Genomic DNA, 23,459 nt, shown 5'->3' with positions numbered 1-23,459 from the left:
AGTCTCAGAATTTAGAACAAACAGTATTCTGGGGGGAAGTAATGCATGCACAGACATTTCAAGTGTTTATGTTGACAGCTGTGTGCTCATAGTATGGTGCTGGAAAGTACATAACTCAGCATTTTTTCTGATCAAAGACAAAAATCAAAGTTTATATATATTGAAAAAATGTGATTTAAGTCCAAGGGTGGCCCAGCCCCCTAAATATTCTGAGTTTTGGCTGGGCCTTCTTACTGACTCCACACCCACTAACTCTCATGTCTGAAGGCAAGTTCTTGGAGTACACTGGGTCCCCTAGTGACACTCAGAGGAGCTAAACCCCCCTCCCTCCAAGATGGCCACCTGCCTGCATATGAGCATTGCTTGGGGATAGGCTTCTCAACAGAAGAGACTCATCAATATACTCTGTTCGGTTATCATAACCCGAGACCTGGTGCTCACTTCCTGCTTACCAACTAAATGAAAACACAGAACAAAATACTACCGACCGCACACAGACTTGAACTTCGACGCCTTCTTTAAGGCTTCCCTCCCTCTCTTTCTTTCTTCAGACGTTTTAGGGCTACGTGAATATAATTCCATGAAGAATGAACTATCTCAAAAAAGAAAAACCTCCCCCGACCCTCCAAAACCAACTCCCCGGCTAAAAGCAAACACTGATTAGTTTAACTTTTAGATGAAACGAGAAACCACACATGTATTCCTAGGTGCTTAAAGCAAGATTCTTTAGCAAATCCTACGATGTCAGGAAAACAGCTACATATATCATTAGTGTGCTGGGTGCAAAGGAAACATGCTATGATAGAAAATAAGGTCAGAGCGGGCATCTCCCCAGGCAGTGTTTTGAAAGCATAGGCAGCTGAAAACACGGCTCATGTGGATTTGTTTTTTGTAAAACTAAATCAGTACGTCTAATCTTATTTTCTATTTCCAGAGTGTATTTATTAAAAGCGCAAATATCAAGGGACTGTCAACAAAAAAATTTTTTTTTAATTAAAAAAAAAAAAAGTTAATAGGTCACAAGATCAGGTTGGGTGAAAGGTCAACGGGCTGCCCGGAAGCAAATTTGGAAGGCAGGCACAGTACCGTATGAGGGCACTGAGTCTCTGGTATCATTCTCTCCACATAACACCTGGCTGCCTGGACAGGGAGTAAAATGACAAAGCTTCACCGTCACATCTGTGCTACCCTCCCCTTCCAGTACCCTGTCACACCTGCGGGCACAGCGGGGTCTACTTACTATGGTCAATGTAAAATGTTCGGCCATCCAGGTGGATCCTTTCCTCCCAACCAGGCTAGCATCCAGGAAAACGAGGGGGAGAGAATAGAGACGTTAGTTAGTGGTGCCCAAATCCACGGTGACACTGGAAACTCCAGGACCCTTCTTTTACTCTTCTCCGCTAGGGACATCTTCCTACGGAGAATGTGTCAACTAACGCTAACTCAGGGCACAGCTAACAAGTCACACCAGCTCAAGTGTCTCACAAGCTTTCACCATAGGAAGGACCAGAAATAGTGCTCCATGGGAACCCCAGTAAACCATTCAAGAATTCAGTGCAGTGGCGGGGTGGGGTGGGGGTGGGGATGGGGATGAGGATGGGGACGGGGACTGGAGAGATGGCTCAGACATTAAAAGCACTTGATGCTCTCACAGGGGACCTGGGTTTGTTTCCCAGCACCCACACAGTGCCTCAAAACCATCCATGATTGCAGTTCCAGTGGATCTGCTGCCTTCTCCTGACTTTTGTGGGGTGGCAGGCATACACATAGTGTATACACACACATTCAGGCAAAACAAAAAGACACCTAAAAATAATAAATCTAAGATATATTTAAAAGGAGTCCAGTATGGAGAGTTCACTTAGTTAAAATACCTACTGTGTACTTCAGGGAAGGAGGAGGAGGACTCATATAAACATGTAGCACACAGTAGCTTTAGTCTTTATTAAGAGGCTGAGTAACCCAGGGCTGAGGACTCTCACGATTTACATGGAAGAACTAAAGGCTCTGGGCAACCGACCGGCTTCCCCTCCTTCCTCTGCTTCTGTATCTGGGTGTACATATAGGAAGGTGCGTGGGCACAGGTGTGGGAACGGGTGTGGACGTCTGAGGTTGCTGTCGGCTGCCTTCCTTGATTGCTCTCTAACCTAACAAAGATGTGCACACGTGTATGCAGGTGTACACGCCCATGTATGTGGAAGTCGGAGGAAGACACTGGGTATCCTGCTCATATTCCACCTTACTCATTCGAGAAGATCTTTTCCTGAACCTGGAAGTAGCCTAGCAGTCAGCACGCTCCAGTGTTCCTTTAGTCTGCCCTCTGTAGCCCTGGGGTTACAGGCGTGCATGTGGCCAAGTCTAGCTTTTCACGTGGGTTCCAGGAATTCAAACTTGGGTCCTCATGCTTGTGTGGCCATCTCCCCAGCCCAAGAGATTTTCTTATACTTAAAAAAATTGCCTTTTTAGATTGTTTCCCTCAGAAGCCAGGAACCAATTACATCTGGATGGTGAGGGTTAACTGCAAATCTCATGGATGAAGACCAACCCAGAACTTTTCTGTCCCAAGTTCTGTCATAGTCTACCACACAGCAGGAACAGAAAGGCTCTTATCCTTGGAAAATAGCAACCATTCCCATTTCAAAACAGTGTTAGCGGTTGGGCGAGGTGGTCCATGCTCACTATCCTAGCACCTGAGAAGTGAGAGCAGGGGATTTTGAGTTCCAGGTTGGCCTGGGTTGTCTAAAAAAAAAAAAAAAAAAAAAAAACTAGAACCCCCAAAACCAAACCCAACCCAACCCAACTCAACCCTGTCTCCACACCTCTAGCATCTTTTAGGAAGGGTGGGCTGTTGAAAAAGGCAGACAGTCAAAAGTTTCATCCCAAACTCAATGCAGACCAAATCATACCATGCTCCCAAAGAGAACAAAATTGCAAAATAAAATGAAACAAAAATCAACCCTCCCTGAGGCTTGTAAACAATCTACAACAAACGGAAAAACACTTAAAAAAAAAAAAAACCCTACAGGTTAAATGACTTGGAGAAACTTCCCGTGGTTATTTGTGCCTTTTCCTTCCCCAGGATTCTTAGGGGTTTTGTTCCCGTGACTTAGCAGTATGGCTGGGGCTCACTAGTTGCTAGGTTACAAAATAAATGCATGCTGCTTAAATTGGCATCTGCAGTGTACACCTCTCGCACATGTCCTAGATCAAAAACTAACTTCCACTAAGGGCTAGTAATTAAAAGCCTTCTTTCACAAGTATTGGTATTGCATGCACGATAACGTGCCTTTCAAATTGCCCCAACATCTAGCCCTTCTAGGGAGTACCGACCAATGGGCCCAGAGAGCCTGGAGGAGACCCGCAGGCCTCTCTGTGAACACTGAGAAGGTAAGCAGACATTTCTAGACCATTTCATGCCTCTGAAGTATACTCACAGGAAGAGGGCCCAGGTCATTGGGGTTTAAGGATGCTTTTGACCGCATATGTACTGGAAATTTCAGCCGTGGATCTTCCTGCAGGAAAAAAATGTACATGGCAGCTGTTAAGGGGGACTCTGTGTGTGCACTCACGGGCACCTTCCCTTCCTCCACGTTCCCAGGCACCTGGAGGGATCCCAGATTTCTGTTTGGTAGAGGAAGCTTGGCTACTACGTCTCAGGAAAGGAGAACAAACATTTCAATGAGAGGTTAACTATTTCCCCAAGACTCAGAGAAGGTACAGAGGGGAAAGCAACCTGAATGGAGGATGCACGGCTGTCCTCCAGAGAAGGAGATGGGGTGAGTGTTCACAGTCTCTAGCTACTGACTCTTTGAGAACAGCATTCCTTAGGACTGGGGCGTCCCCAAATCTTTCTGAATCTTATCAGATGGTCCATGTGCTATTCCAGCAACAGCCTGCTTCATCATATGAAACCATATGTGTGATAGCAAGCAACTTGAATGCAACTCCTGATTGAGTTCTCATAATTAGGTTTTCATTCATGTCTTAACATAAAACTTGGTAAGAATTTTTCTTTAAAGGATATGCTCCTAAGAGGCCAGGAAAAAAAAGTCAATGAAAGAGAAATATACACTCTGGCATCTTTGGTCATGGTTTATGGTTTGCAAAAAATAGACATCTCATCTTGCACCATTCCTTGTCTCAGTTTCTTTAGATGAGGAGAACAGTATCAGAGACCCAGTTTCCTAAACTGACTTGCCGGAATTGGGAGGAGTTGCCCTTCACTTACATAGAGCCAATTAGACAGTGATGGGACTTAGAGAATCCACAGCTTTTAAACTCAAAAGATAAGAAAACAAAGCTCAGAATGATGCCCGGTCAACCGAACAATAACACCATCAACCCGAGGTGAAAAGCAAACCACTGAGACGTCTGACAGGAGCTCCGTCTCAAAGTAAATGATGGCTGCGCTGCTGTCAAATTACCAAAAGGTTTCCTGCTTCATCAACTTCCCGAATCAACAGTGAAAGCCAGGGGCGCTGGGTTAGAACAAAGCCAGAGGTTTTTGGAAGTGGCAAGAATATAAAGGAGCACAAACAGTACACTCGGCCTCGTTTTCTGAAAGGGAGAGGAGATTTTAATTGAAGACATAAATCATCATAGCACTTTGTGACGAATGTTGACCCTGAAGCTAATGCATCTTTCAAGAGGCTAAGATGTAAAATTTCCAGTATTCTGTAGCACACTGCAGCACACAGAATTATGCCAAGATTCAGGATTTTGAGAGGCCAAGAAGCTGATAATCAGGTTATCACTTGGAGTTGGTTAACTGGACAGAAGATCTACGTGAACTCCACAAGATCTAATCACTTAAGTCTTAATTCTGGGCTGGGGCAGGCGATGCCACAGCTGCCAGGGCCCCTTGAAACTCCAAGGAGCCAGTGACCAAGTCAGGTTTACAGAAAGCCTAGGATAGCTATTAGGAGGTGGGGATTCTGGATGCTTTAAGAGGAAAGGCCAGCCACGGAGTGACGTCAGCTGGACACGACGATGGGCCCTGTGGGCCACAGACAGGTGATGCAGAGAAGCAAAAAGAAGGCTATTAAGATGAAGGGAAAGTACCAGCTCCGGGGGGAGTGGAAAGGAGCAAGAGTGCTAACCAAGCTCAGCTGTGCAGGGCTGCTACCCTGGCTTTGTATGGAAACCAGACAGTAGAGCATGGGCAGGCAGGCCCTAGGCCAAGGGCTCGTATTTTACTGGAGTGGCAGCAATCAAAGTAATGGCTGCAGCTGCCAGCAGCCCATGTGTAAGGGGCATGTGGTGATAACCACCGAAGCCATTGTCCCTTGGACAACTTGAGGAGGGAGGCATCTCTGTAGCTGATGGGCAAGCGCCATGGCAGCTAAGGTCTGAGCATTTAGGGACGGTATTGAAATAACGGTAAGATGGGTTACTAATGACGTCTTCAATGACAGGGACAGAAACCAACCAAGTAGATAAAACGCACTTGGCTGTTCCTCTACTTCCTGTGGGTAGATGTGTGTGTGTGTGTGTGTGTGTGTGTGTGTGTGTGTGTGTGTGTGAGTGAGAGAGAGAGAGAGAGAGAGAGAGAGAGAGAGAGAGAGAGAGAGAGAGAGAGAGAAAGAGAAAGTGATTTTTAAAAATATAAATTGGTTAAAAAAAAAAAAAACCTAAGTGCTTTTTTCCTTTATTCTCCGCAATCACGCCAAGGCTATAGTCAGTTTTGTTACTGTAAACTTGGGTGGCTGTAATTTAACTTAAGGCATAAAGTTTGTGGTTGTAAAAACAGGCTGGTGCTTTGTCCTGTGAAAGGCATCAATATACCAACACACACGGTTTTAGCTGCTCCCTAACAAGGGGGGGGATGAGAAGGTTGAGGTGAGGTCGCTAGTGACTCCCAGCATGCACTGCTGCTGCTGAGGCCAAAGCCATCCCTTATTATTATTATTATTATTTTTTTTTTAAAATGTGGTCACATTTAATTCCAGTTAGACTGCTAGCACACGGCCTTCATCACCTGTGCGTATAAAGGCTGTGCACTGTAGATAGGCTTCTATGGACTTTCAGTGTATAGAAAGGGGACACTGGCCTGAGCCTTCTAATGCTCCCAGTGAAATTCAAGAACCGACAGCACAGGATGAAGGGGGAAGAAGTGGTATTTTCACTGTTCCCAGTTTGTCTCATCCATTGCTTTTCCTTCTGTTACAACACTCAGACCTGAGAAGAGTGTGCTACCCTGCCATGGAGCCTCATAATGCCTCCTGCAAACACGCCTGAATGCAGCAAGTCTTTTCTGCTCCTGCCTCCCTCCCATCCTTTGTCAAGACAGACATGCACTTCTGGATCTGCTTTTCAGGATGAGAATGCCGTCCAGCAGTGTCAGCACATCTGCCTGCTGAGGAAGGGAGGTAACCAGGGATTTCCAGTTGTTGCTTAAGAATTCTCTATGGCAGCAGCAACGAAATGTGCAAAATAAATGAAACGCTCAAGTGAGCCAACCAGTCCATAGTAAGAAACTGGGTAAAAAGAGACAACTGGTAATTAAAAGCAGGCTTCATCTGGCACCAGGGCCGGCAATAAATGAGGCCAATGCTATTTAAAATGAAACCTGCCCAGCTGCACTTACCACTACAGTTGGGGCGTGAGAGGCTGTGAAAAGGTTAGGGGATTTGATTACGACGCCAGTTCACATTACTAAAATCATAGCTTATGTTGGCAGGCCACAGTGGCTCCATTCACTAATCCTCTGACTTTTAAGATATTTATCCCCTATCTCTGGAGCCCCAGTAGCGCCACAGAAAATGGGAACACCAGAAGGACAGCCGAGGTTCTGTGTCAATGACAAAAATAAAAAATTAAAAAGACCCCAAACCAATCTCCACGGTTCTATTTGCCAAAGAGCTGCCCTCTTCTTCTCAGCCCGCAAGCCCGTAATACTATCTTCCGACTCAAAGGTGAGTCAAACAAACCTCCATGTCACGCTACGCCTCAGAAGTAGTTATCCGTTTACCAAATGAATGTCATCAGATCTTGATGGTAAGGCTCTTGGCAGGTAAGTAAATTCCTTTTTAGCAAATCAGGGAAGGGCCCTGAGAATGGTTCTCACTGTGGGGTGTTTGGAAATTCGGGTGCGTTTCTGATCACTGGTATATTGGGAGGGTGATGGGAGCCATTAGCATTCTGTGGTGGAAGCCAAGGATGTGAAACATCCCACAGAGGAAGACACAGGCCTACCCCATCAGCCAAGAATGCCCTTGTGGGGACATACTGCACCTCCATCCACAGGACATCAGGGAGCGCACTGCCCTCTAGACCGATTCTCAAGGGATTGAATTAACATTACACCACAGACTGAGTGTAAACGATAGCCAGGGTCACCTTGGGTGAAGCCTTTTCCTTAACCTAACACCGCCGTCCCATCGACTGGACAGTCACCACAACCAGACACGGGAATTCAGAGTGTGCACGTGCGCAGCTGATCCAAGACGGAAGAGTGATCCAGGGAAAAAGTCCCATCACTTCCGAGCAAGGAGAACCCCGGAGTCTGCTCTGCACAATCAGATTAGGCAGGCAGAAAAATGAAGTTCCTGCTGCAGCCAAACCAACCGAAACCAAGAGAAGCGCACTGAGCTGAATTACAGGGCTAGGCACTGTGCGACAGAGGAATACTGACTTAAAAACAGCAAGCTCTGATTAGGCTGAAGAAACAAAGTCAGAGAGGGACACGGAGACATCCTTTCACCTTGGCTTCATCTCATTTCTCCCAACCCAAGAGCAACGCATGGGCTCTTTCACACATGTGATTTCAGAACACACGAAGGATTAGCATGGCCAGAAAAATCAGTTTTGTCAAAATGTTCACTGGGAAGAACATTCAGGTTTGAACCTGGTCATATGGGCAATCTTTTAATCCGTGAAAAAAGGAAAGAAAAATACAGCACATAGATATAAAATGCTGGTCTCAAATGGCCACTAGAACGAAAAGAACTCCTCTTGTAAGGGGTGTGTATATGGCAAAGAGAGAGAGGGAAAACTTTAGCTTTAAATATTACCTGATTCCTAATACAATTCCTAATAGCACGAGATGAAGCCAAAAGACTAGCAATGTGAAGGCCACCTTCGCCCCCCGCAAATGGAACAAATTATTAAAACCAGAGCTTTCTAGGACTGCCAAGCTGGTACAGTACCCCAGTGGCGAGCATCTGCGTCTATAGCCACAGCGGCCACCAGCCTGTTAGGACCCTGGCCTCAGAGCTGGTGATGAAATGCCTTTACAAGGACTGTGAGTCAGAAAAGGAAGGAATTAACCAGAGCTCATGGAAAAAAACGGAGCCAGAGAAAAGCAGCAGCCTTACCCATGTTGTAGTCTTTGTGTTATGGTCAATGAAGAAGGGCCGGCCGTTTGGAGCTATCCTCATCTCCCAGCCTGGCGGCAGGAAGCTCTGTGTGACTTTGTGTTGTGGTTTGGGGGAGTTGTAAGGTGACGGCTGAGGGGATTGTGGGTTGGAAAGGGTATCTTTCACAGCGCGGCGTATGGGTGAGTCCTTGGCACCCTAAGGGACAATAATGAGTGTTAGAACTCTTCTTCACCACGTGCCAATCCAACACGTCACAACGCGCAGCTGGTACCGCAGAAAGCTCTTCCTCGGAGACCGATGAGGGAGAGGCTCCCCCAGACCCCATTTCTCCATCTACTTTCAGACCAACCTAAATTTACACCTTTCTATTGGTTAGAGATGCAACAATATCAAGGATGAATAGTCGCCATTCTTTGCCAACCAATCATGCCTGCCCAAAATACCATTTTTTTTATGGGTGGAGATTTCAGAGCAAGCAAGAGGAGCCTCTGCTCTCAAAGAGCTCATCGTCTAGCGAGCATGGTGATGGGTTTTAGAGTCCAGAAGGGGGCCTCCATCGATGGAGGCAGCCACCGGGAATGACAGTTGTGACCCCACATTCGCACCAGCCCAGAAGCGCTCTTATCCACTCCCACTGCGTAGGAGGAGCTTGCCTCAGGGCACTTTAATATATCCATTTACTCCAGAGCTTTTCAGAGTCTCTGCCATTTGGGAGGTTCAGGGCTGCCATTAAAACACAACCAGGGAGAGTGTACAAGCAGATGTCCAGCAATGAGTTCAGAGATGGAAAATGCACGTTAGAAACACGTACCCACACCACGAAGGACCCTACATTCAAAGAAAATGTGAACAAAGCCATAACTAGGTCATACAACTCAACAGAAGCGTCGCTGTCTGGAAGAATTATGAGCTCGGATGAGGTGACAGGCAAGAGGGAGCAAACACAACAGGAATGATACAAGTTCAGCAGAGAAGAGCACCAGCCACCACACACTGGTACCAGCCACATGAGAAGGAAGATTATGACGGAGTCTGGAATGTTAGCCGGGCAAGACACAGAGGCAATGTGGGGCAGTCCCACAGAGCAGCCGTCACCGCCAACACGGGACGACTGCTCAGTGTGGAGCTGCCTGAGAAATGAAGTCCAGGGCAGCGCGAGGAGAGAATGAAGAGAAGCCACGGCACAGAGGTGACCCTGGTTGCACGAGGCGGCCTTCTCACCTCCAGCGGGGCAGATAAAGTTACTGTCGGCGAGCTGAGGCTACGGGGCCGGCGGATCTGAGGCTCGACTAGGTGGTTGTTACTGTTTGTGGCTGATCCGGAGGCACCATCTTCTGCAAGCTATTTTGGAGGCAAACACAAGTTAGCTTTGTCTGAGGATCTCCCTGTGTGTGATCAGGAGCATGAACTCCCCCAACACCACCACACACAGCAGCCATAGTAAGAGGTCTGGTCTATTTAAAACATGGAGGAAATAATTAAGCCTAACACTGGGGGCAAAGATGGGGAGACACATTCAATAGAAAATGAATCACTGGCCAGTATACAACTAGCCTTGGGGGAAAAAAGGGATGTGGGGGTGGGGAAGGGAGCTAGCTATATTCAGAGGCTCACTTTCTGAAAGTATCTTTCATGTCACATTTAAATAAATGTATCCAAGGACCAAAGTCTTCCTCAGGCAAATATTCTACTGAGAGTAACACACGTCTTTGGTGAGAACATGCCTTTTAAACACAGGCCCCCTCACAATAGGACATGAAAATCATCAGGTCAGGATGCTGGTCATTACACCTTGGCTGCTGAGGCCCTTGAGCCTGGGTTGGATGGTGATCTTCATACCTGCATTATTGGTCGAGTCCACGTTGTGGTTCGATTGTTATGATTGACATAGTATGTACGTCCCTTAGCATCCTTTCTTTCTTCCCAGCCTGAAGGGAGGCCCGGCGTGGTATGTACATAGGCCACTGATGGCTGTTTGTGCAAGAAATCGTTATTATTTAACAACTAGAATTTGTTTTCTGACCAGTTTAATAAAGTAACATACACCTAGAAATTATACTTCTCTGGGCAAGATAAGTTAATGCTGTTTGTATGGGAAAAAAACAAAAACAAAAACAGCCAAACAAAAAACAAAACAAAACCCACAACCCACATACAAAGAGTTATCTGGAAGTCAGAGACAGACTCTAAGAGCTTCAACTCTCCTGTGAGACAGCAACAATCCACATTCTTACAAAACCGGCTCTCAGACCCTGAAGTCTTAAATACAATCATCACTAAGGTGTCTGTAGAGAAAGAGGATGTACCCTAACCTGGTCCATCTAGTTCATTGCTAAATCACATAGCTCGAGAGAGAATTTCAAGCTGCCCAAATGCTTATGCCCACAAGAAGAATGCTCTAGACACGTCTACCCTGCTGGCTACCCACAGACGCTGAGTACATAGTTCTTCCTGGGTCCCAGTGTACACAAACTTCCAGGGCAAATGATGTGACACAGAGCCTTTCCTCTTCGACTTGCACGTGTGTACGGGGACATAATCTCAAGGAACCCATCATGTCTATGGAGCCTCACACCAGAGGTTCTGTTTATACCAGTGATGTCCAGTTTAGACTATAATTGGATAGTGCAAATTCCATCTTTCTTTTTATTTTTTTGAGACAGGGTTTCACTATGTAGCCTTGAGGCCTAGAACTCACTATGCCAACCAGGCTGGCCTTGAACTCATAGAAAGCCTGCTCCTGCCTCCCCAGCGCTGGGATTAAAGGCGTGTGCTACCACACTCAGCATGAATTTCTTCTTTTTTATATAAAGAATTACTGGCACTTTGGCTTGTGTAAGAAGCAGCCTGAGAAATACAGCCTGGGTGAAAGGGTATTAGAATACAGAGGATGGGTGAGTGCCTGACAGCAAAGGGATGCCCAGGGCCAGCACCAGCCTCGGAACGCTTGCACACACGGTGCTGGGGAAGCAGTGCTCTAGGGGAGGGGCTTGGGAAGACAGTACCTACCCGGGCCACCAAGACTTCTGGGAGGCAGAGGAACAGAAGCCCTGTTGCTCTGACTGCTGCCTTCCCCACTGGGGTCGCTGTGGATGATTGATTGATAAATAAAACACTGATTGGCCAGTAGCCAGGCAGGAAGTATAGGCGGGACTAGCAGAGAGGAGAATTGAAAGAACAGGAAGGCGGAGGGGAGGAGACACCAGCCTGCCGTCCAGGGAGCATCATGTAGAGGCAGCAGGTAAAGCCACGGAACAGGTGGCGACATATAGATTAACAGAAATGGGCTGAGTATAAGTGTAAGAGCTAGACAATGGTAGGCCTGAGCTAGTGGCCAAGCAGTTTAAATAATATAAGCGTCTGTATGTTTATTTTATAAGTAGGCTAAGGGACTGCCGGGGTTTGGCGGGACCCAGAGAGAAAAACTCTAGCTACAGGGGTCTTCTCCCACCAGCCCTTTAAGTAACTCAACAGGTGCTGCTTTCTTGGCATTAGGCTGACCATGTGACTCTTCTCTTACTGTGCCTTTTTTTTCTGTCCTGCCCTAGCTTCCCTGCTTACTTTGAATGGCTCTGGTGAAGGTCACAGCCGCAGAGTCCTCAGTGGACCTGGGACCCTAAATCAGAGGAAGCAAGACCATGTATACTGAAGTTACTAAGGTCTGCAGCTGAAGAGGCAGGCTCCTCTGTCTGCTTCCCACGCTCAACAGTACACTCCAGAAAAATGAATTTGAAAATGAACCAAGAAGCAGCTGAGTCAGCGGTTATTTCTAAACCATGTTTATCAGGCAAGGAGAGAGTGTAAGGAAGCTTCCTGAAAAGAGATGCAGCAAATATCTCCTTGACATTTTCCCAGACGAATCCTAAAGGAGAAGGGAATTCCAAGAACAACTCACTCCAGAGCATCCTGTATCCAGGAGTAAGACAGCCACCCACTGAGGGATGTTAAGGCTCTACAAGCATGAGAGACAGACCAAGGGGTCCACAGCCTAACTGGAGGACACCAGCAACAAAGCTCTCCCTCCCTTCCCAGGACTTGCACCTAGACTGACCAAAAGTCTAATGTACTGTCAGCTAAGCAAATAGTTAATACTCTGGCAAAAAACCACTTTGACTCACTATGGCTTCTATGACCCAAACTGGTTTAACCACATGGTCTATTAAATGGCACTGTTACTTTTCTCCTTTCTTGATGAATTATGTTTTGGGGAGAGGCAGTTTGCTATGTCCTCAGAAAATTCATTTCCAGAAACATTAAGACTTTAGCCAACAAATAGTGATGATGTTCCTGGAACAGATACTCTCGGAGCCACTGACAAACTGAACGACTGGGATGTTTCCCAATCTCAGAACCGAACTGTCAGCTGCAAGAACTTCCTGCACTCGGACTCCACGCACAGACCCACAGTTAACAGGACCAGCCAGTTTACAAAGCCAGGAGGATGGCAGAGAGAACGCCGTATTTGTCTAAGAGGATCATTCTTCTTTCTACTGGGAATTGAACGGGCAACTGGTGATGTAGTCACATCTGTGCAAGTTGCTGCTTTTAAAATATTTCTTCCTAGTGCCCTCTCTAAATGAGCATGTAGAACAACTTGTACTGATGATTCCATTTGTGACTAAAACACAGCCATCCAGGACACATAACCAGCAATGACAAGACTCGGCTTCTCCAGACAGTTCTATGCAAGAGGCCCAGGCTTGGGGCCGAAAGATTAGACGTTTACTACTATATGTGAATAACAGTATGCTTCAGACCACCTCAAGAAACAAGCTGGGAAATCCAAACATAAGCTGAACTTAACATTTCTGTTTTCATCCATAGACCAAATATACTGCTGAGCTTTATGAGTCCAAATCGGCATTCACTACAGTTTCACTAACTACAATGGAGAACCAGATTATGTTTAAACTGAGAAAATTTGACCATCTTTTGACACTGACCACCATGGGTTCTCCATGACTCACCCAGACCCTGCCACAGTGCTATATCAGGATATTTTTAGAATCTCTTCAGTGAAGATCAAAGGACTCTTTCGCTCTATTTGAAAGGGAGAGCCCTGGTGCAGCCTGTAAGAAAGTGACACTTGTGTCCAGGCTTTTGCCATAAATCAAAGGGCCATGAGTCCTTGGATAAGGACCAGTGCTTCTCCACAGTGTAGGGAGAAGTTTTCCATAGAGGGACGATTACCACAACACAGTGGAGGTGGGAATGCCCTTCAGCATGGGAAAAGAGTATAAACTGTGGTGCATTTCCATCTCTGAATAGTAAATGATTCTTAACATAGCCAAGAAAAATCAACGTAAGTTAAAAATAGTTTGCTGAGCATTATGTATGCAACATCATGCTAGTTCCCCCACCCCCCACCCCCAAGTGAAACAAAACAGAGCCGGTTTGTGTGTGTGTGTGTGTGTGTGTGTGTGTGTGTGTGTGTGTGTGTGTGTGAGAGAGAGAGAGAGAGAGAGAGAGAGACCGACCGCAGACCGCAGCACATGCATGCTTCGGAGAGTACAGGGAGGAGGGAGGTGACATTCTAGGAAGTTTCTCCCTGGCATATGCGTCAAAGAGGAGGTCAGAGGGGAAAACCATGCTAGGAGACAGAACAGAAAACAGACAGGAAGGGAAGTGGACTTGGTCCTTTCAAACTTATCTGGTACTGAGAGAGCATGGCATATCAGGGTGGGAGGCTCCTTTAAGAACGACCACTGCCAAGTCTTTAAAAATAAGAGACCAAACCAAACCCATGTTTTAATTCACAGATGGAGGAGAACACAGGCAAGAAAAGTGCAGTCCCAGAGCCACATGAGTCTTGCCGATGGACGCTTGTCCTGTCGGTTATCTTTCTACTATAGTCTGGCTCAACCGCAACTCAGTTTGCTCTGCCATTGGCTGTCATTAGCTATCCTAACACTCCGAAGCTATAAGCAGGTTGCAAATCCAATTAAATGTAAAAACGGGTACCACCTTAAGAGGATGCTTACGGGTATAACGAAACAAAACCATCCCATGGAACGGTCTGCCTTGCAGCCCCACTACTCTCAGAGAAAATCACCAGCACGTAGTAGGAGATCAACTACGTCATGTGCATGCGGACTTCTTTGGAGTCTGCTGGAGGTGGAGCCTGGCTCTCCGGTACATGACTGTTGTTAGGTAAGCCACCGCGGCTTAGCAATCTTACACCGTGCTCACTGCCCTGGTGGCCCATAGGAGTTTCCTTTGGGTAACACTTCAGGAAATCAGCTATTGTGTGTGTAAAGTTCTTCACAAATTGTAAGTAGCCACAGCACGTGCCACAAAGGAAAAACAATACACACAGCTCTTCAAACAGTCATCTAAGTCATCAAATACGGGCTTGCCCGACTGCAAGGCCCAGGTGGACACATCAAGAACAACTAGTCAAACTGAAGTGACACATGAGCATACATACTATTAATCAAAATAAGGAAACGGTAACAACAACAGTAGACACTTGCATTGACATCTCCTAATTGCTCCCTGCCCTGGAAATCGTAAAAACACTTGTCCATCCCTGTTGAGTCAAAAACCTTGTGGCAGAGAGAGGTTATCGGTTATGATGGAGATACAGAAAATCTGGTCCCGTTAAAAAAAAAAAAAAATGTGGCCGGGCGGTGGTGGCACACGCCTTTAATCCCAGCACTCGGGGGAGGCAGAAGCAGGCGGATCTCTGTGAGTTCGAGGCCAGCCCGGTCTCCAAAGCGAGTTCCAGGAAAGGCGCAAAACTACACAGAGAAACCCTGTCTCGAAAAACCAAAAAAAAAAAAAAAAAAAAAAAAAAATGTGGTGTGGGAAATGGGAGTGCCCAACCTCTGGCACACCTGGACCCACACGTCCAGTCCTGAACGATTCCTACGGCTTCTCTAGCTTAACTGAGCATGCGAGCAGCAAGAGAGAGCTCACCGGAACAAAGACACTGACGAAACTGTATTTGAAATGCTCGGATGCCAGCACACTTAGGCTCGACTGTGCTCTAACAGAATTACAAAGGATTAACCATGACTCTGTTTTGCCCAGTGCCTTTGAAGAACCCAACCTGAGAAGTTTAAGGTGAGGAATACACACGTCTCTGTAGCACAGAGAAACTGATCTTATTTTGAGAACAGGAGGGAGCATATTCACCATAATCAAAGTGATAAAGTACCCCACAGCCCTTCACCATTAGGGTTCCGTAACTGTGTCATTACCGCGGATTCCTCACCACCCGTGACAGTTGACGAACGCGCTCGCCTAGTCGGGGTGCTGGGCTGTTAAATGATAACGTACATCAGTAACATGTACTTGGGGGACCCATGCCCTGCTTAGTGAATCAGGTATCACGGCTGTGGCAGGCGACGTGAGCTCAGGATCCTTAATATCCACCTTGTCCAAACGAAGCTGAACACACACCAATGACCAGCAGCAAAAAGAGAGCGTAGCACATACTCTCTCTGTACCACCACATCACCCCCAAGAAACTCAGGCTGCACGTTCATTTGGGGTAACTAACAGCCACTTCAAACGGGATAGTTTGCGCTCCACAGTCCAAAACTTAGATTCTTTTATCTGCCACTCTTGGAGAGGCCACTGGTGGTCGGTCAGTCAGTGTACAGCATCTCATGGACAAGGAGAGAAGGTGGAGTCATGGTTTCCAGGCAAAGAAGCTCCGTGGCAAATAAAATTGACACTGATTTCGAAGAGGAGAGCGAGTGCAATTCATTTTTACAGGAAAATCAGAGAATCATGAGGGCGAGAAGGGTCCCCGCCGGTTCATCACAGTCTGTGGTTCTGCTTTGGGAGGCCTGTACTGAACCCACCTTAGCTTGGTCTTTAGCCAGCTTTCCCAGTGGACTCCACAGCCCGATTTATTATTCTGACTGGCACACCATGACTTCATTTTGTAACTATAAAGTATTAACGTCCTCTGAAGTCAGGTAAAAATGTATACAGCGAGGAAGATGGTTTCAGAAATTTCAAATCTGTTGCCTGTCTTCAAGGTCATACGCAAGGACTCGCGGGTCATTAAAAAGGGTTTGTAGCAATTAAAAAAAAAATGGGCATGGTGGTTCATGCCTACAATCTCAGCACTCAGGAAGGAAAAGCAGGAGACTGTTGCAAGCTGGAGGCTAGCCTGGAGTATATATAATGAAGAGCTCCAGGCTGGCCTGGGTCATATATCAAGACTCTGTCTTAACTCCCACCTCCCCGACAAACCCACAAAATCCAAACAAAATAAAAGGTCAAGGTCAAACATCAAATTGAACATTTAAAACCACACAATATTTTTACCTCCCAGAGAAGAAACACATTTTTGTCATTTTTTTTTTTTTTTTTTTTTTGGTGAGGCAATGCTCATCTGCCCTCCAATTTGATATTTCGTCTATTGGAATCAAAAACCCCTCTACCATGCCCGTGTGCGCACGGACTTATCACAGCTGTAGGAAGGAAGGGGCTGATTTTTCATTCACGGAGTTGCCTTTGCAATTAGCCCAGGTGCTCTCGGTAGTGGAAAAAATTGGCTTGTCTTGCTGGAAGAGTTCTTCCTGACCAGTGAGTTTGCAGAGTTCAGATATCGGGACCACAGCTATAGCTGCTGAATGGACCACATAGTTTCAGTCATACGAGTCTGTCAGAAATGTATACCTTGGAGTGAAAAACCAAAGCAAGTTTTTTAGCATTTTGGAAGCTTGGTTGGCAGTTAGGGTTCCGGGTTGGAAAGTCAAGATCTCTGCACAATGTACTCAGAAAATTTCAAATGTCCTGCTTTATAGGGTGAATGGATCTGCACAGGAAGAACTCTTTCTCAGCAGCTCTGGGGATTTGAAATCAAAGCTGAAAAGCCAGCTGAGGACTGGAAACGAGTGTTTATTACCGGGGGTAGGTGAGCCTGCTCAGCAACCGTGTCTGTAACGCTGCAGGACCGAAGCCTTGATGAGGGCTCTCTCTGCTGCAGAGGGAGGGAAAGACAGGCAGGGTTAGGAGGAATCTCCGCAGAACCAGTTCACTTACTAGCATGCACTGCCCTCTGACCTCAGGAGGTAATCAAACACCATCTCTTTCAGGACAACGGACAGTAGGCCTTGCAGAACTCTGTTTCAATCCTCAGTGTTTTCCAGTGGACCAGACTTACAGATCAAAGGAGACCGGGACTACGGGAAGGGAAAAGAGACAGGTCCCCACCACATTTGAGAGTAACAGGAGGTCAGCAGTCTTGTACACTCCCTGGGATGCCAGCTCTGGACAAATTCTCAAATGCCCAGGACAGAGAAGAGGGAGGGAAGAGCGACACGTGGCTCTTGAGCAGCTACCAGGACTGTGCACAGTGAGCTAGCGGAACTGCACGGCCGTCTGCACTTAGACATCACCCCCTGCTCCCTAGGAAGGGTTGGGGGCTCATATTTAGCTTCCAAGCAGGACTTCAGTACAGACCAGGAGTGGAGCAGAGACGTGAGGCAAATCCAAAGACAGTCTTGTGGATCACACATAACGTTCCTCTCACTTAATTGAACTCTATGTGGTTAAACAAAGCCTCATGGAAAAAAGATCCGAGAACGTCACAGGCAGAAGCCACAGGTTCCTTATGGTACAGCTTGTAGCATGTGTGACTTTTTAATATTTTACAATAACAAATGATAAGTTAAAGCTAACTGAAGCTCTGGGGTGGAAACAGGGACTACCTGCACCTACCCACACTGGGCAGTGTAAAGGAGTCATTCCTTAGCAAAAAGCTCAGCCCACTGCCCTTGAATACAGAGTAGCCTTGATCATCAGAATTGGAGGAAGATCCCTAAGGATATGCTATCATACTTGGATCTTCGGGCTATGCCACGCTTCTGGAAGCACTAAATACAAGAGCTCCCTACTCTAATTGTGACAAATGCTAATTTATAGCAACATAGAAAATAGGAATTTTTTTCCACATGGTTTATATAAATGGTACATAGCTGCTATAATTTCAGCAATTCTTTCTCTGATGCATTTTAAATACATGGCTTTGTGGCTTATGCTGTTTCCATAGCAACAGTTTTACCAATTCAAATAGCTCATATATGCAACCTCCTTTCTATCCACTTAGTACTAAATTTTCATCTCAGTGGTATTTCTCCTTCTGAAAAACATTCACAGAATTTTAATGTGAAAGCACATTCAGAAGAAATCACTGCAACTCATGCAGCAGAGGCCAACAGTTTCTTTTAAAAGGAGAACACCAAAACTGAAGGGCTAATAATTTTGTACTTAGTGGCTTTTATGTTTTATGCGGCCCTCCTATCATTTACATTTAGTAGGCTCATAAAAACGACTATCATATGAGAATGCCATTTCCAACATAGTGACTATCACCATTTCTCCAGCACATCTGTAGGTCTAGTGGTTTGAGAAACACAGTGTGTGCATTTGGTCTCGATTCTGTACACACACAAGAATGGTCCATGGGCTTTCCCTGCAGTTCGGCACCGTCAAATGCAAAGTTCCTTGTGATTGATTTCATGCTTCCTCATTGACCTGAAACCTGTAGAAAGCATTTCTCTGATGGCTGAGAACCCCAGATCAAGTGTACCCTTGATGTCAGGGCCACAGTTTCATACTGTCTCCTCAGGAATTCATATACTGGGTTTTTGGGTATCTCCTACCTCCTACTCAGGCTTTGCCAGGGACACCACTTAACATCTGGCCCTACTTATTTGTGAAATGGAACATAGAGGTGTGTAGGGTGTGAGTCTAGAAGACTGGCTGGGAGTCTCTAGGGCTCCAGCTTCTCAACAGGAAGACTGCCCTCATGACAAAGACATTACTTTCATGAACCTTGTGGATGGGAAAGAAATCCTCCAAGGTTAAAGCCAGAAATTACAAAGTAAACATATAAAAAAAAAAATCACAGAATCTTGTTTCTCTGAATTTTTTTATAAACAAGAAAAAGAGCTGGTGATAGGCCACTTCTTTCTAAATCAAAAAAGATTTTTTTTTTTACCTGCCAGGTCTCCTAGGGCAAGGGATACTTGGGAGAACCTGGGCTGACTGGGTACGGAAGACCTGTTGGCCAGTGGTTCTCAGCCTTCCTAACACCATGACCCTTTAATATAGATCCTCATGCTGTGGCGAACCCCAACCAAAAAATCATTTTTGTTGCTACTTCATAACTGTATTTTTGCTACTGTTGTGAACTATAATGTAAATATCTGATATGCAGGAGGTTTTAGGCAAACCCTGTGAAAGGGTCATTTGACCTTAAAGAGGTCTCGACCCCCAGGTTGCCCTGGGCTATTATCTGCATACGAGTCTCCTAAAGTAACTGACTGTTGCTCAGCTCTCCTAACAAGACCATGACTTACGATCAGAGAACTGAACTGTTCCCCATTGGAGTCCGGAGTGATCTGTAACCTTCTGCTTAGTTCCTCCGACAGCTCTTGGGGGCTGGTCCGAGACCCTGGCGAGGCAGGCGGTGGGGGCAGAGCCAGGCTGAGGGAATCTCCTGCCATGTTCATTTCCTCTGAAATGGTCTCCCAAGGCTTTGGAGGAATCAGACGGCAGGGTAAGTGCTAGGAACCTGTCTTCCTCCCAATAATACTTTCCAACACAACATTCATAACCATCAGGATAACTGTAATCAACACTAACTCAGCATGAGGCACAAAACCTTCAGGATAAACACAAGGAAGACGGGACCACTGTCCCAATTAACAGACCAGGGTAAATTTAGCTGAGAGGGCAAATTGCTGACTTAGGCAGTCAATTGAGGGGTGTGCCCAAGTGTGAAGGAGGCGGGCCCAGGGGCCACGACCTCACTCCTTAAGGATACCCACTACCCTTGCAGCAGCTTTTTGTCAGCCTCTGTAATGAATGAATTAGAAATGCCTCAAGAAGTTACAAGCAATTTTCACGTAGAAACCCCCCTTTCTAACTGCTGGGAGGGTTCTTAATGAAAACAGCTTAGATGTTGCAGAAGAACGCTAAGTGAATCCACTGTGGAATCACTAACTTACTGTTTTAACACCGGCCACGTTATGTGAATGATTTCCCAACAAAAGGTCAACCCAATGATCAGAGTCATCAGCATCAAGGTAAGACGATTTGACTGGTTGCTTACTTAATTCATCTCCTTTCCCAGTAATTCCTATTAACTCAAACTTGTACAGTTTTGGGTAATCTCTCCTAAGATGTCAAGTGGTTCATTAGAAACTTGTCTGTGACATCCAAACAAGAGCTCACTTGAGTCCTCAAAAATGACAACTTGAGTGTTGTTTCACGAGACTGGTTAGATCCTGGGGAAAACCAGTCACTAAGCAAAAACATGTAAGACTTTCACACAAGAAAAAATGCTCCCCCCTTGGTATTTATACAAGTCACTGGACCTGGCTTTCACAAGCATTTTCTAAGTTAACTAATACTAAGATGGGAACCAATTAGTTCTGAGGCCATAATCTTCACATTCAATACACAGTTTACCAAGAGGAGAAAACAGGATACAAAATCACCCTGGGCTTGTGGGAAGATGGAGCAGCTTAGCTTGACAGCATCTCTGGACAACATACCTCAGGGCCCTCTCCACCGCCTTCCGAGGCCTCGGGCTCCAAATCTTCACTGATGTGCCTGCGAGAGCGGAAGCGCCGGTGTGCAGCCTCCTGGTTGATCTGCCTGATGTTGTTGTCTGACTCAGAGGACACATCCCTGAAAGGAGGGTGAGGGGGTATGAGAAGAGAAGGGTGCTCAGAGCTGGCCCCCCAACAGTCCAACTGTGGGCCATACACCGACTGAGATGTTGTTAGACACTAACAAGGAGCATGCAACCATCTTCTCACTAGACCACACTGCTGGTTCACTCAAACCCCAGGAAAGCGGCTTCAGTGCACTGTACCAGGAGTTACAGCATCTTTCAGACATAATACAGCTATCCCTTGGCATCCACAGGGAATTGATGGCAGAGCCCTCCCTAGCCCCACAGATTCCCAAATCCCACAAGTTCAGTCCCTAGCAAAGAATGACAACGTTCGTACAGGACGCGTATACAACTTCCCGTATACTTTAAAACATCTCTAGATGATGCATAATGCCTCACACAATGAAAATACTCCACAAACAACTGCTACCATGCACTGTGTAGGTAATGAAGACGAAGACCACTGCTCAGGGTCAGCACAGGCCTAATGCAGTTTCCTGAATAGTTGGGTCTGTGCTCGGCTCAACCCACAGGTGTGGGAGCCATGAGTCCAGAGGGATGGCTGTTCCTCAAACTGCTCATTCGTATCTAAAAAAGAAGAGCAATCCAAGTCCTTCGGTCTGGGATAAGCCAGGAAGTGACAAGCAAGCTCCCACGTGAAGTCTGTCATCAGGTCCCTTCTGGGTCTAGCCAGCAGGGACAAAGCAGCTAATATGGGTCGTCAGTCACTGACTGAAGGTTACCAAAGGCACACATTCAAGGCTGGAGTCCCATGGGGAGGTCTCCTGAACTGCGGGACTTCCTTTTAGCTGCTTTCGGTCTTATTTTGACAAAAACCTCACATCACACTACGGCAACCCTCTTCCCCAACAACCCACCTCTAATAACCAAATGAACACCAGGGGCTGAGCTCCCCAAGAAGCTTGTACTTGAAGAACATGGTGCAGTTGTACCCTGGTTGTTTGTTTTGTCAAATAAGGTTCTTAAGTCAGGATCCGAGTTAAGATCTTATTCTTGAAAACGACTCAATCGACAGCATCTTAAAACTATTTTGCTGTTCATGACGGGTGATGGTCCTTTGGGGAAAACCTCAGCTAGATGATGCTGGAGTGGAAGTCTCAATACCCTCCAGAGGCACCTGTAAACATGCTCAATCCCACTCCACATCTAGTTAGCACAAATTATGTTGCAGGTGAATGTTCCAAAATAATTGAGAATTTTAGCTCAGGTGAATTGAAATAGCAGTATTAATTAACAACCCAACTATAGATTCTTTCTAAAAGAAAGGATTTGAAGTCTCTAGTACTTTCAAACTCACTCATATCCCAAATAAAGAGCCTACTGGACCTCAGAGGAGGAACTAGATTCAATGAACAGCAGTGTAGGAAGAGGACACAGCATCCTAAACAGTCAACTGTTTCTATCAGACATCTTTACACTATTAAGTGTAGGGCTAATGGAGGTATCGTGAAAGTTAGTTGCTATTTAGTCCACATCTAAATTATAATTCTTTATTACTAAAATCTGAATTAAAGGAATTTTATATTTGTATATATAACACCCAAATTTGTTACAATTACAAAATATATTGCTATATTAACTATAACTGGAATAAACTTATACACTAAATAGAGGTATCTTCAGAAAACTGGTGTCATAGATGCAATTATTATAATTAAGGAATACATAAGTATAGTAATTTTGAAATGATTAAAAATGGTACTGTTGGCTGTTAGAAAATACCAGGTTGTACTTGGGATGATATATTTACTGTCATCATTTTTGAAAATGTTCAATTCTCAAGCATGAAATAAATTATAAAACAAAAATGCAAAGTGATTAGAGTACATTTATAAATGATCGCAGCAGAGTAAGAGGTCAAAGGAAGCTACCAAGTACTTGCTTTAATATTTTTTTAAGTTTCTTTTTCCTTTCTTTTCTATTAGGCAGGGTCTCTCTATGTAGCCCTGGCTGGCCTGGAACTCACTAGTTAGACCAGCCTGGCCTTGAACTCACAGAGATCCACCTGCCTCTGTCTCCTGAGTGCTGGGATCAAAGGCGTGCGCCACTGGACCTGCCCCTCTCTTGATATTAAGAATGGACACAGTTATACTTTATGATTACTTTCCTCACTGGAAAACTCTTCACAGCATGTGCGTTTTGTCAAGACTGAAAGCCCTTCTTGAAATTCAACCCACAGTTACTCAGGATGGATTCTGGTGGCTCAACAAACCTGATTCAAACAAGGGTCACAGTGCCTGGATGGACTGTCGCCCTGTCTGCATCTCACTTCCTCTAAAGTATATGAGTGTCGTCTACTAGTGCAGTGTGTGTGTGTGTGTGTGTGTGTGTGTGTGTGTGAAGAATGTTGTATTTAAAATCAGTGATGTCAATTTCCCACACCCAGCACGCTCAGTTCATCAGCAATTGGTGTGAATGGTAACTCTTGATTTTGCAGTTCCAACCAGGGGCTTTGTGACAGTTCATGTTGA

At 45.7% G+C, this 23,459-nt stretch overlaps 1 protein-coding gene across 5 annotated transcripts in view; it reads right to left on the bottom strand.

The window, feature by feature from the left end:
- Positions 1–23,459, bottom strand: part of Nedd4l (NEDD4 like E3 ubiquitin protein ligase) — a 344,790-nt gene that overhangs the window by 40,030 nt on the left and 281,301 nt on the right. For 4 of the 5 annotated variants that reach the window (XM_052742322.1, XM_052742323.1, XM_052742326.1 and 1 more), the window contains 8 exons: positions 20,843–20,978; positions 19,643–19,819; positions 17,185–17,259; positions 10,158–10,289; positions 9,540–9,659; positions 8,316–8,513; positions 3,435–3,512; positions 1,241–1,295 (listed from right to left, as the gene is read on the bottom strand). In XM_052742322.1, coding sequence (XP_052598282.1) covers positions 1,241–1,295; positions 3,435–3,512; positions 8,316–8,513; positions 9,540–9,659; positions 10,158–10,289; positions 17,185–17,259; positions 19,643–19,819; positions 20,843–20,978 — 971 coding nt within the window. The remainder of the gene's footprint in view (positions 1–1,240; positions 1,296–3,434; positions 3,513–8,315; positions 8,514–9,539; positions 9,660–10,157; positions 10,290–17,184; positions 17,260–19,642; positions 19,820–20,842; positions 20,979–23,459) is intronic. The other variant, XM_052742321.1, reaches the window with a different exon arrangement.

The sequence above is a fragment of the Peromyscus californicus genome, unplaced genomic scaffold, assembly GCF_007827085.1.
Source record: "Peromyscus californicus insignis strain IS unplaced genomic scaffold, ASM782708v3 Scaffold_17__1_contigs__length_78620276, whole genome shotgun sequence".
Classification (NCBI taxonomy): domain Eukaryota; kingdom Metazoa; phylum Chordata; class Mammalia; order Rodentia; family Cricetidae; genus Peromyscus; species Peromyscus californicus.
This window is presented reverse-complemented; position numbering and strand designations above follow the sequence as displayed.